The sequence below is a fragment of the Aphidius gifuensis genome, linkage group LG1 (assembly GCF_014905175.1).
Source record: "Aphidius gifuensis isolate YNYX2018 linkage group LG1, ASM1490517v1, whole genome shotgun sequence".
NCBI lineage: Eukaryota > Metazoa > Arthropoda > Insecta > Hymenoptera > Braconidae > Aphidius > Aphidius gifuensis.
The window spans coordinates 21,956,974-21,970,777 of NC_057788.1; the positions used below are offsets into that span (position 1 = coordinate 21,956,974).

Here is a 13,804-nt window from a genome sequence, read left to right on the forward strand (position 1 = left end):
TTATTGCTAAAAAATTTTAATAGTAAATGGTTATGATAAATTACTAAATCGATTTAAAAATAATCAATCAATCAATCAGTTAAATACAGCTCTCAATTATTCGTATTGATTAATATACAAATAAAAATGATTTTTTTTTTTTCATTCAGTTATTGTTTATAAACTCAATTATAAAATGACTATATTTGTTTTCAATTAAGATCTCTTTGTAATATAAAAAAAAAAAAAAAAACCATTGATGGTTTAAAATAATATTTAAACTATGTAATATTGACACAAACTATTTTACAAACTTAATCAAAAAGTTTTTATTAACTTGTTGAAAAAAAATAAAATTGTGCTAAAATTCTTTTAAATAAACTTGACTCACGTATAATTTTTATTTTGTCAAGACAAATATTCTAACTATTAATTTTTATTATTAGGTGGAGGTGCAGGAAATAGTTGTAGTATGACAACAACAGGAGTAAACAGTGGTACATCAAGACAACACAAAAAACAAAGAAGGAAATCTCGAAGTGGTAGTAGTTCACCAAGTGGATCAAGTCGTTCAGAAAGTAGCAGTAGTAGCCGAAGTAATAGCTCAGGTGAAAGTTCATCAGGTGGCAGTAGTTCACCAGGTAGTTCACCACATCGAACAAATAATGCTGCTGTGTCTGATGACAGAAGGCCACTTGCAATATGTGTAAGAAATTTACCAGCAAGAAGTAGTGATACATCACTTAAAGACGGTTTATTTCATGAATATAAAAAACATGGTAAAGTTACATGGGTAAAAGTTGTTGGAGCAGCTGGTGATAGATATGCACTTGTATGCTTTAAAAAACCTGAAGATGTTGAAAAAGCACTTGAAGTATCACATGATAAATTATTTTTTGGCTGTAAAATTGAAGTTGCACCCTATCAAGGATACGATGTTGAAGACAATGAATTTCGACCATATGAAGCTGAACTTGATGAGTATCATCCAAAAGCAACAAGAACACTTTTTATTGGCAATCTTGAGAAAGACGTTACTGCGTCTGAACTCAGAAAACACTTTGATTCATTCGGTGAAATAATCGTAAGTTAAATAACGAAAAAAAAATTTTTTATTTAGTAAAATTTATCATTATTTGATTTAAATTGATTATAATTTTTTGATTTTTTTGTTACAGGAAATCGATATAAAAAAGCAAGGAGCTGTTTCGAGTTATGCATTTTGTCAATATTCAGATATCAGTAGTGTGGTCAAGGCCATGAGGTCGATGGATGGTGAACATCTTGGCACAAATCGTATAAAACTTGGTTTTGGTAAATCCATGCCAACAACTTGTGTATGGGTAGATGGTGTTGGCGAGTGTGTTTCTGAAAAATATTTAACTATTCAATTTCATCAATATGGTAATATTAGTCAAGTTGTATTAGATCGTGAGCGGGCTCATGCGCTTGTATTTTTTGATCAAATAAGTTGTGCACAAGCAGCAGTTAAAGAAATGCGTGGTGCATTATTACGTGGACGTAGATTACAAGTTGATTTTGCATCAAGAGAATGTCAAGAAACATTTTATGAACATCTTGAACGTCAAGGTGTTACAAATGAAAAACCTTGGGATTCTAGACCATCACCTGCAGCGACATTTGACGTTGTAAGAGACAGAACATTTGAGTCTGCAGTTACAGTGCCAAATCCTGGTAGTAGATTTACAAGATATGAAACACCACCAAGAGCAAGGACAGCATCTTATTCAAGAACACCAGGAGGTGGTAGTACACCTGGTGCAAGTCCAGCACATCCAACAGCAATGTCAAGAAGTAGTAGACGTTCATATCAAACTGATCCTTATTATGAAGGTGATTATAATGAACCAACAAGTAGACGTTTTCGTTCTTATGATGAATACAGTCAAGGAAGTGGTGCAAGTCATGATGATTATGATAATAGTGTAATTGGTGATGTTAGTAAATTAAATGACGAAGATTTACCTCCACCACCACGTCGTCATATTCAAAATATAGTATCAAATACCATTGATCCAACTGTAATACCATCTATGCATTTACCACCACCTGACATAAGACATTTACAAAAAGAACGTAATCTTTTACTTGAACAACTTGAAGAATGTCACAGCAGTGGTGATGAAAATTTTGCACCAAAAAAACGTGCAAAACTTGATAATAATGTAGCATCATTAAATTGTGAAGAAGAAGATCCAGAATTAGCATCACTTCTTGTTACTTCACATCAAGGAAGAAAAGGAATGGATGTTAGACGTGTTAGTGACAGTAAAATTATTGTACATCATGGTAGTCGTAGAGGTAGCTGTGAAAATAGAATACCATTACCATGTAAAAGACGTAGAGATACAACAAGTCGACATCATGATCATCTTGATGGTTCAAGACCAGGTACACCATTAGTAGATGAACGACCAGAAAATTTACAACCTAGTGAACCAAGAAGATTTCGTGAACGTAATCAAGAGGGTCCAATTTCATTACCACTTCCCCGTTTTGCTGCTCAAATGATGAATAATAACAATAACAATAATAATAACAATAACAATAATAATATAAATAATACTAGTAGTAGTAATAATAATAACAATAATAATACTAATAATAACAACAACAACACCAATAATAATAACAATAATGGCAATTGTTCACGTACATCAAGTACATCAACAGTGCCAAAACTTGCAAGTCCACCATGTACAATGACTGTATTACCATCTGGACCAAGTCCACTTGCAATAACTCAGCCACCAGCTTCACCACCACCACGTCATCCAAGTCCGAGTCCAACAAGTTCTGATAGTGAAATGGCACCTCAATCGCCAAGTCTCGAAGAACGTATACGTTCTTTAGATGAAAAATATGAAAAATGGTCAGGTTCACGTGCTTTAAGTGCTGCTACTAGTGATGTACTTACTAAACTTGATGCAACTGTAACTGAAAGATTTAGATTTCGTCATAAATTACTTGATCTTGATCTTCATGAAGTACAACCATCAGATATTGTTAAATCAGTGTTAGCAAAACGTAGTGTATTTGATGAAGATTCAAAAAGACTTGAAAATTTTAATGAAAAATATGAACCACGTGAATTTACTGGTGTTGCAAGTGGTATAGTAGTTAGTAGTGTTAGTGGAGTTGTTGCTCCAACAAATTCATTATTATTATCATCTTCATCATCTTCATCGTCTTCATCATCATCAACAACATCATCAGCAAGTAATTGTGGAAAGGTTTGTCTTCAATATCCATTTCCTAGTCATCCACCAGTTCAATCTCACAGTTCTACCTCTACAACATTGAACACAACATCACCAGGAAGTAATACAACAGTAACAACAATTGCGTCTATTGGATCAACATCGACAACTACAACCACAACAACAACAACAACAACCACAACAACAATACCAACAACACCAACGACACCAATAGCAACAGTAGCAGTAACAGCAGCTGTTACAGCTACAGCAGCAATAACAATAACAACAACAACTACAACTACCAGCCAGCCTACTACGACTCTTGTTTTATCTTCATTAAAGACTGATCCACGTACCACTGTTCATAGTTGTGTACATCCAGTACCAGCAGCACCAATTACACCTGGTATTACTTTATTAAAAACTACAAGTCCTGAGCTTCCACCAGTTTCTTTACCTGTTAATTTAATAAGTAGCACATCTTTAAGTAATTATGGCCCAGGTTCAGTACAATCTGTTAATACAAATCTTCATATTGGTTCTGCGTCTTTATCGTCTGCGTCTACGTCAACGTCAACATCAACATCTACGTCTACGTCTATGAGCTTTGTAAATACACCAACAGTACCAGCAACAACACATACACAATCATCTACAAAATTGCCAATAGCAATAACATCCTCATCAACATCTGTGTCAACATCTAATACATCTATGACAACGACAAATTCTCTTGCTACAACTGCTATTACGACAATCACAACAACCTCATTACCTACAATGAGTAATAGCAACAAAAATAGTAATAATAGTGATAGTAATAATAGTAGTAATAGTAATAGTCATAGTCATAGTCATCATCATCAACAACAAATGTCCTCAATATGTTCTTCCATTACATCAACACCATCAGATACATTGAGAATACGATCTAAAAAAGATAGTGTTAGTAGAGAAAATAAAGATAATCGAGATTCAAGACACAGCAAAAGTAAAGATAGCTCCAGAAGACGAAAAGAGGATACTGGTGATATTGAAAAAAGTCGAAAAGATCGTGATCAAAGAGACTCTACTCAACGTTCTTCTAGTATTGTTGACAGTACTGATTTTGATGTTCATCGCGAATTAAAAGAAAATAAAGAAATTAAATATGATAAAAAAGATCGTGATGAACATGAAAAACGTGAAAAAGAAGAATATGAGAGACAAGAACGTCAAGATAAAGAAGAACGTGATAGACAAGATAAAAAAGAACGTGAAGAACGTGAAAAACGTGAAAAAGAACGACAAGAAAAAGAACGTAGAGAACGTGAAGAAAAAGAACGTAAAGAACGTGAAGAAAAAGAACGTGAACGTGAACGGGAACGTGAAAAAGAACGTGAACGTGAAAAAGAACGTGAACGCGAAAAAGAACGTGAACGTGAACGTAAAGAAAGAGTAGAACTTGAAATAAGAGAAAAAGAAAAACTAGAAAAAGATAGAAAAGAACGTGAAGATCGAGAAGAACGTGAACGTAAAGAACGTCTTTGTAAAGAACGTGAAGAACAAGAAAAACGTGAAAAAGATGAACACGAAAGATTGGAACGTGAAAAAAGACGTGAAGAAAAAGAAAAAATTGAACGTGAACGTAAACGTGAAAGAGAAGAACGTGAAAGACTTGAAAGAGAAAGACGAAAGGAAAAAGATGAACGTGAAAAAGCTGAAAAAGAAAAACGTGATGAAGAAGAAAAAGAAAAATTAGAACGTGATATGCATGATAAAGATAAAAGAAGAGAACGTGAAGATCAAGAAAAGCGTGAAAAAGAAAAATTCATTGAACGAGAAAAACGTAAAGAACGTGATGATAAAGAAAAAGAAAAACGTGATCGTGATGATATTAAAAAATCATCAAATGAAAATAATTTACAAATTATCAATCAAATCATGTCAAATTCACTTCAAGATTCATCATTAGCTTCTGCTAGTATTAAACGAAGATTATCATCTCAAGATAGTCCACTTGAAGACGATGCAAAAAGAATGAAAATAGTAGACTATAGAAGAGACAGTAAAGACAGATCAAGACAAAATCGAAGATCTGAAGATCGTAAACATCGTAATGAATCTCATCGTTTAAGTCGTGAAAGTAAAGATTCAATGATATTTTTACCATGTCAAAATAATCGAGATAATCGAGATATTTCACAATCTCACAATGAATTAATTAAAGAAACAACAAGTAGTAAAGAAATTAAAGAAAATCGTGAAAGCAACAGAGATAATAATCAAGAAATTAAAGAAAGTCATGATGATAGTCAAGAAAATCAAGAAAATAATCGTGATATTTCAAGCTCAAAAGATAAACAAAGAGAAAGAAAACATCGTAGTAATCGTTCTGAGTACTCAGACAAAGAAAGAGATTGTAGTAGTCCAAGAGTATCTTCTCATGAACTTGAAAGAGATTTTCTTGCACATTTACAACTTGATGAACAACCAGATGGTAGTTCACCAAGTAATATACAATCATTAACATCATATTCTCAACGAGATCCAAGTGAATATCATCATCACCACCATCATCATCATCATCACCATCATCATCAATCATCACTAAATTTACATAGTGATATTGATGATGGTCATTCATCAGCTCATGAAATACAAACAAGACGTCCATCTCATACAAGTGATACTGAAAGTGATGAGCCTAAAAAACATTCAATATTTGATATTGTTGATGATGGTCCTGCTTATATTAGTATGTATGATAAAGTTAAAGCAAGATCAACAAAAAATATGCAAAAACTTGAAGAAGAAAAACGTCAAGTTAGATTAAAAGATAAATTTTCACAATTAAAACAAAGTCGAGCAAGACGTGAAGAGAAAAAACAAAGTACATCATGGGATGGTGATTCTGTTTCAAGTAAAGCACTTACTGAAGATGAAGGAACATCTGGATCAGATTCAACAAGAGCAAAATCATTATCAAGAAAAGGTTCACGTTCAAGAATACATTCTGACACAAGTGAAGAAGAAAGACGTTTTAATAATAAAGTTCATAAAATCAAAACTGAACAATTTATTGAAAGTGATGTTGATCTTGGATTTGCTGATACAGAAGAAAAACATACACCAAATGATTCATCAAATATAAATACTATGCGTACAATAAAACAAGAACCAAGATCATCTGATGATGAAGAAAGAATATCAACAGTTGAATTTCCTTCGAGTCATCATTCTCTAATGAATAATCATCAACGTGAAATTCGTAAAAAAACACATAAGAAAAAACAAAAAAGACAAAAAATGTCAATATCAAGTGAAGAAGGTGGTTCAACTATTAAAATTGAAAATACTGATAGACTTGATCATAAAAATAAAATAATTGAATGTCAAACAGATCATATGAATAATTTAACAATGTCAATGAGTCCAGTAGCATCAAATTTAGGCTGTGATATTACAGATGAACGTTTACGTGCTGATAAAAAACAAAGAAGTAAAAAAGATAAAAGACGTGAAAGAACAAGTGAAGATAAAGTTAAGATAAAAAGAAAACGACTTAATAGACAAGAAGCAAGAGAGTCACAAAGAATGGAAGATATATTTGGACCATTGTCAGATGACATTGATGAATCACCACCACCACCACCAACAAGTTTCTTTAAACTTATTAATAATAATCCATCTGAAAATAATACTTATGTATCAGATTCTGAGGGAGGTAGAAGTCCAATAAATGATGATGATGATAGAATTTGTAGAAAAAATGAGAAAAAACAACGTAGACATCAAACTGAAGATGAAAATAGTGTTGATCTTGCTGAAGCTGGTCGTGAAATTGAAGCAAAATTACTTGGATTACAATCATCTCCAAAATCTGTTGGTACAGAAATAAATGATCATGATGTATTAAAATTCACTGATGATAATGATAGTGTTGAACCATCAAATCCAACAACAACAACAACAACAACGCCTACAGCAGCAACGCCAACAACACCAACATCAGCACCAGAAAAAATCAAAGAGAAAAAGAAGAAAAGGAAAAAGCCAAAGGATGAAAGAAGCAGAAAAGATCATCACCATCATCATCACCATCATCATCATCATCACCATGATAAAACTGCAGCATTGCCTTATCTTGGTGATGATGAAAGTCCACCAAGATCTAGTAGTCCTTTGCCTCAAAAAAATCTATCACCAAATCTTATATCAAGAGATACTCTTATAAGTCCAATACCATCTACCAATCCTTTAGTTTCAACTGCTCTTTTGACTCCATCCACTGGAGGTGGTTCAATTTCATTATTTCAAGAAAAGAAAAAAGATGAATGTTCATCTGACTTGGATACTAATAATGACAAATTTATCAATGAAACTGTAATCAAGAGTGAGCCAAAAGAACGAGAAACTAAACGAAAGTTGAGTAGTGCAAATGTTGAACTTCATGAACAAATTCATCCAACAACGCTAGCTAATCCGTCAATTGTTGCAACAACATTAACAACAGCATTAACAACAGCAACAACAATAACAGCAACAGCAGCACCAATAACAGCAACAACAACAATAACAACAGTAACAACAGCACTACCAGCAACTGTAATAACAGCAACGATAACAACAACAGCAACAACAACAACAACAACATCAACATTAACTCAACCATCACTACCAAAAACATCAGGTATATTAACAACATCAACGACATCTTTATCATCATCAGCATCATTAATTACACCTGTGCCACTTGAACTACCACAAGTTGAAGAAAAACCACGTGTAATTATTTCACAAGAAGAAACTGAAGATGCTGTTGCTGCGTTACTAGAAGAAACATTTGGTGGTTCTGCTGAAGAATTTTCTTATGAAAGTGAAGAACAACCTGAAACTGATCAGGCAATTGTACCATCGTCTGATGCACCTCAGGATGATGTTGAAGAAATGCAACAAGCAGTTGATAGTCTTAATGCTTCAACTGCTGAAACAGATGCTGATTTAAAACCAGATACACCACAAAGTGAACATGATCTTCAAATTGATACTGATACAGAAGAAGATCCAAGTTATGAATCATTTGATTTATCACAACCACCAAAAACACCTGATATACCATCATTTTATAAAAATAACAGCAATAAATCACCAAAAATTATTGCTGATAAAGTACCAAATTGTACAAGTTTAACTACGCCACCACTTCGTCAATCATGGCCAGCAGCTGATCATAAAGCTGCTATAAAAACAACAAAAATTGAATCACCAAAGGTACAATCTAGTCCAGAGAGAAGAACATCTCTTGATCATGAAACATTACCAGCAATTCAATCATCACCATCACCACCTTATTACAAACAACCAACATTACCATGTAGTGTACCAATTATTACTGAAGCATCAAGAATTCCTTGTGCAATTTCTAGACCACCAGTAACAACAATAATTGGACAACCACTTTATCAAAAACTTCCGGTATCTTCACAAACACAAAATATACAATCAACATTTAATCAAGCACCATTTAGAATACCAATAACAACAACAGTATCATCTCTACCAGTGACATCTATTCCATCACTTGTACAATCAAAAATGACAACAGTTGTACAATCACAAATGCCAGTTCGTACTTCTCAGCCAATTTCACCAAATGGTCAATGGTCAAGAAATTCAACGATAACTTCACATTTACCACACAATGAAAAATCAACAATTCAAACAGTTAAAATACCTGTTAGTGTTCCAGTATCTGCTCATAAACCAGATATTATTTCACCACAACATATTTATTCAACGGCATCAAGTCAACAGCCAGTTATACAACATGCACCTGGTATGAGAGCTGTTGCACCAAGTTATCATCATGGAGGTCTTCCTCCTTTAACACTCAATATACCACTCAGACCATATATGCCTGTGCCACCATTGAGTACTTGTAAAAAAACAAAACCACGTGATTCAGAAACAACTAATAAGCCAATTATTGAAACTCTCATTCCTTTTCATTCAAATAATGAATCATTTTCAAGAAATGATGAATCAAAATTATCACCAGTTATTATTCCTGAATCAACAATTAATAAAGCATCAACATCACCAAAAGTTCCATCTCCAAATCAACCACCAACATTTATACCGGAAACAGCTAAAATTGAAAGTAATACAAATTTAAATAAACCAACGAGTATTGAAAATACTGGTATGCTTTCACCGAGAAATCAAAAAATTCATGGACCAATTGACTATAATTTATTATCACCAAAACCAAAACAAGAAGTTATTCCAACTAATATACACTTACTCAAGGCTCATTCACCAAAAACACTTACTTCAAGTCCAGTTATTGTATCACGTGGATTAGCTCATATTGCTCATAAATCAATTGCACATTCTATTGTACCACCTCCTCGTGTATCAAGTCCAAATCAGCCTTTTATAAAAACACTTGGACCAGTTGTTTCTCAACAATTTTCAACAACTCAAAATGTATTAACATCTTCAACTATTGATTTTATACGACATGATGTATGTACTACAGATCGATCATTAAATAATTCTCGACAAGCATTACAAGATGCTTCACTTGGCAAGTCTCACGTTCCAATTAATTCGGCCGCTCAATTGATTGATTCAATACTAGAGATACAAGCAAAGTTTATGGAAATAGAAGAAGAAGAAGAAGAACGACAAAAACAACAACAAAAACAACAACAACAACAACAACAACAACAACAACAACAACAACAACAACAACAACAACAACAAATGGAAATAAAACTTATGGAAAATGCTCAAATAAAACAAAAATGTGAGATTAAACCTCTCGAAATAAATGAAACTATTGATACAAAATCATCAATACAAGAAAATAAATTTGAAGTCATTAAAAAAATTGTACAACAACCACAAATTATTTCAAAACCAATTGATGTATTAGAAACAACAGTGGATTCAAGCAAACTCAATGCTGAAGAAAAGTCTGAAACTGTTGAAGTAATTAAACAAGACGTTATTGAACCATTGAGTGTTTCATTAAAAGACAGAGATGAAAGTGTAATTAAAGATAGTGAAGAACAAAATTCCGATCAATTAGTTAGTGGAATAATAAAAGAAGATCCAACAGATAGTAAAGAGGATAGTGATTATTGGTCAGCCAAAGAAGTTAATATTGAGAGTGTTATAAAAACAGTTGATGCACTATGTGATGTTGAAGGTAATGAAGATCATGAAACACATGAAGAAAATGATATTCATGATCATGATGCAAATAGTGAACCTCATGAAACAAGTAAAAGTGATGAATGGCCAGATAATGAATCACTTGAAGGTGATAAAAAAGAATTTTCTACAAATGAAGATCAAGATGAGGGTGTTGAAACAGGTGAAATTGAAATGACAAAATCACGAAGAGGAGGAAGAGCAAGAAATAGACGAGGTGGACGTGGTGGTATTGCATCAAGACGTGGTTCAAAAACTGCTGGACCAAATAGAAGAGGTGGTAGATGTGGTCGTGGTGGAAAACAAGAAAAAAATAAATTACCAGCAGATGTTTATGAATTTCATGATGATAGTGAAGAGGATAATGCTGGACGCCCAAGATTAATACTTACTATTAAATCACCTGGTCCTAATATTATTGGTCCAAATGCTCAACCGGTTCAACCAGTAGCAGCTGTTAAAGAAATAACTTCTGAAGAATTTGCTTCTCCTGTTGCAAATACAAGAAAATCAAAACGTTTAGCTGAAAAAGATGGAAGTAGAACAACTGTTGATGATATCATTGATGATGTTGTTCGTGGAAATCAAAATAATAAAGCTAATATGTCTACTGGTGGAATTCATGGAACAAGAAGAAGTACAAGATTTAATAATAAACCACGTACTTCACAACCATCATCTGTTGTTGTATTTGACGAACCGAAAAAACCATCTCGTGTTGGTAGAAAAGCAATTAGACAAACTTCAGAAAATAATGAAGATTTTGAAGATGAAAAATGCCAAATTAATGCACATGATTCAAATCATGAGGAGAGTGATGTTTCACATGATGAAAATAATGAAGTTGAAAAAGTAAAACAACAACCACAGCAACAACAACAACAACAACAACAACAACAACAACAACAACAACAACAACAACAACAACAACAACAACAACAACAACAACAACAACAACAACAACAACAACAACAACAACAACATCAACAACAGCAACAAATTCAACAACAACAACAACATCAACAACAGCAACAAATTCAACAACAACACCAACAACAACATCAACTACAACAACAGCAACAGCCTGGTTTAATGAATTCACAAAAATCAGCATCACATGAACCAATGACACTTATTGATCCAGTCACTGGAATGCTTATACCAATGCGTGAATCCGAAGAAGGTCAGTATATTCCAGTCTCCTCGGCATCAGGACGAGTAGGATCTCTAAATCTTGTTGATACACGTTCTAATATAAAAGTTGCAGTTAGTTCAGCTGAAACTCGCTCTTGTCAACAATCAGATATTGTATCAAATCAGCAAGATGCAACAAAATCTGTACATAAAAATTCTGAGGTAGTTGATTTAAATCAATTGCCAAAGAATCAAGTGATAACAACAAGTCAACCGAGTGTTATTGCTAAACCAACATCAGTACAAATAACAACATCTTCTGTTATATTATCAACATCAACACCAACAACTGTTAAACATTTGTCAGGTGCAACAAATCTTACTGTTACTGAATCTACAATGACAAAAATGACTCCATCAAAACCAACAAGTCTCAAAGCTCATGTTTTAAATGCAAGTAAATCAGCACTTCAGCCAATTATTATTAATAAACCAATCATGTCAACTCAAGTGACTCATCAAAATGTCATTAAACAACCTAATCATCGTCCTCAAAATACACCAGGCAGAATTGAATCACCAAGCATTAGTCCACAACCAAAACAACAACAAATTCCATGCAGTAGTCCTGTGGTATCCGCTGTAAAACAAGAAGAACACTTTTCACCAACTCTCGAAAGTTCCAATACACCTCCAAATCCTAAACAACATCTTCTTCAAGCTGTTGCAAAACAACAACTGCAACAACAACAGCAACAGCAACAACAGCAACAACAACAGCAGCAACAACAACAACAGCAGCAACAACAAATTCCGGCTATTGTCACCACATCATCTCAGAAACATCATATGAATATTCACCCAAGTAATATTGCAACAGCCCCAGTACAAAGAATACACAATTCTATTCCTCAATCAACTGTACCAAAGGGTATAAATGGACAACCACATATTTCCAGTCCAAAAGCACATCTTCTTCAAGCTGTTGTGCCGACAATTATTACTAATGAAATACCACTGAGTTTACCAACACAGCCACATATGATTCCAACACCAACTGTTGTTTCTGGTGTTAATTGTCCAAGATCGGGAGTTCAAAAATCACCAGTTGCTAGTTCAATGGAACCACCTAAAGTTGAAATGTCTATGTCTGGATGTAGTATTATGGTACCATCTGTCTCACCTCAAAATCATGGTGTACCTTTGTCATATGACACGTCAATGCGTGGTCCTCCATGTGCAGCTCCATCATCAGGTGGTCAATATGCACTTGGACCATCACCACATTGTACACAAAGTCCTCCGCTACCTCCACCTGCTCACCATCATGCTAATGCTTCTCAGGGTGATGTGGCTAATCATTATACAAATTTATCAAGAACTGGAGAATTACCAGCTCATTATATACATCCACTTCAGTATCAACAATATCTACGTGCACAACAAGAAGCTTTTACAGCTCCAAGAATAAATTATCATGTGTCTGGAACAAGATCACCACATTTACCTTTAGATCCAAAAATGGAAGTTAGTAATGAAGAAAGTCATAGTCCACCATTGGAACTTAGACGTGGTACTAGAACACCACAAGATCGAACAACTGATAGTCCACAAGTTGCACAAGTTTATATGCTTCATTCAGGACAAAGAATACCACCTTTACCATCTCAGTATAATGCTGCTGGTAATCCACCAACAGGACCACCAAGAGGTGGATATTATGAACCTCCACCAGCTCATATTCGTTCACAATTACCAATGGCTGCAAATGAAGCACCTGAACGTGCTCTTACTCCAGATAGACATAGAAAACTTCAAGTAGCAACTCCACCACATGTTACACAAGTACCACCACAAGCTGATTCATTGTTAATGCTTTTACAACGTTATCCAGTTATGTGGCAAGGACTTTTGGCATTAAAAAATGATCAAGCTGCTGTACAAATGCATTTTGTTTTTGGTAATCCTAATGTTGCTAGGGAGAGTCTTCCTTGTAATAGTGATGGAACAACTCCACCATTAAGAATTGCACAGAGAATGCGACTTGAACAAACTCAAGTTGAAGGTGTTGCTAGAAAAATGCAAATTGATAATGAACATTGTATGCTTCTTGCTCTTCCGTGTGGTCGTGATCATATGGATGTACTACAACAAAGTAAAAATCTTCAAACTGGATTTATTACTTATCTTCAACAGAAGCAAGCAGCTGGTATTGTCAATATTGCTGCTCCTGGATCTCAACAGGTTAGTCTTGTTTTTATTTT

The 13,804-nt window shown here is 34.0% G+C and overlaps 1 protein-coding gene across 1 annotated transcript in view; it reads left to right on the forward strand.

The window, feature by feature from the left end:
* Nucleotides 1-13,804, forward strand: part of LOC122852051 (protein split ends-like) — a 36,612-nt gene that overhangs the window by 20,863 nt on the left and 1,945 nt on the right. Inside the window, exons 4-5 of the mRNA XM_044151616.1 lie at nt 426-1,063; nt 1,158-13,784. Coding sequence (XP_044007551.1) covers nt 426-1,063; nt 1,158-13,784 — 13,265 coding nt within the window. The remainder of the gene's footprint in view (nt 1-425; nt 1,064-1,157; nt 13,785-13,804) is intronic.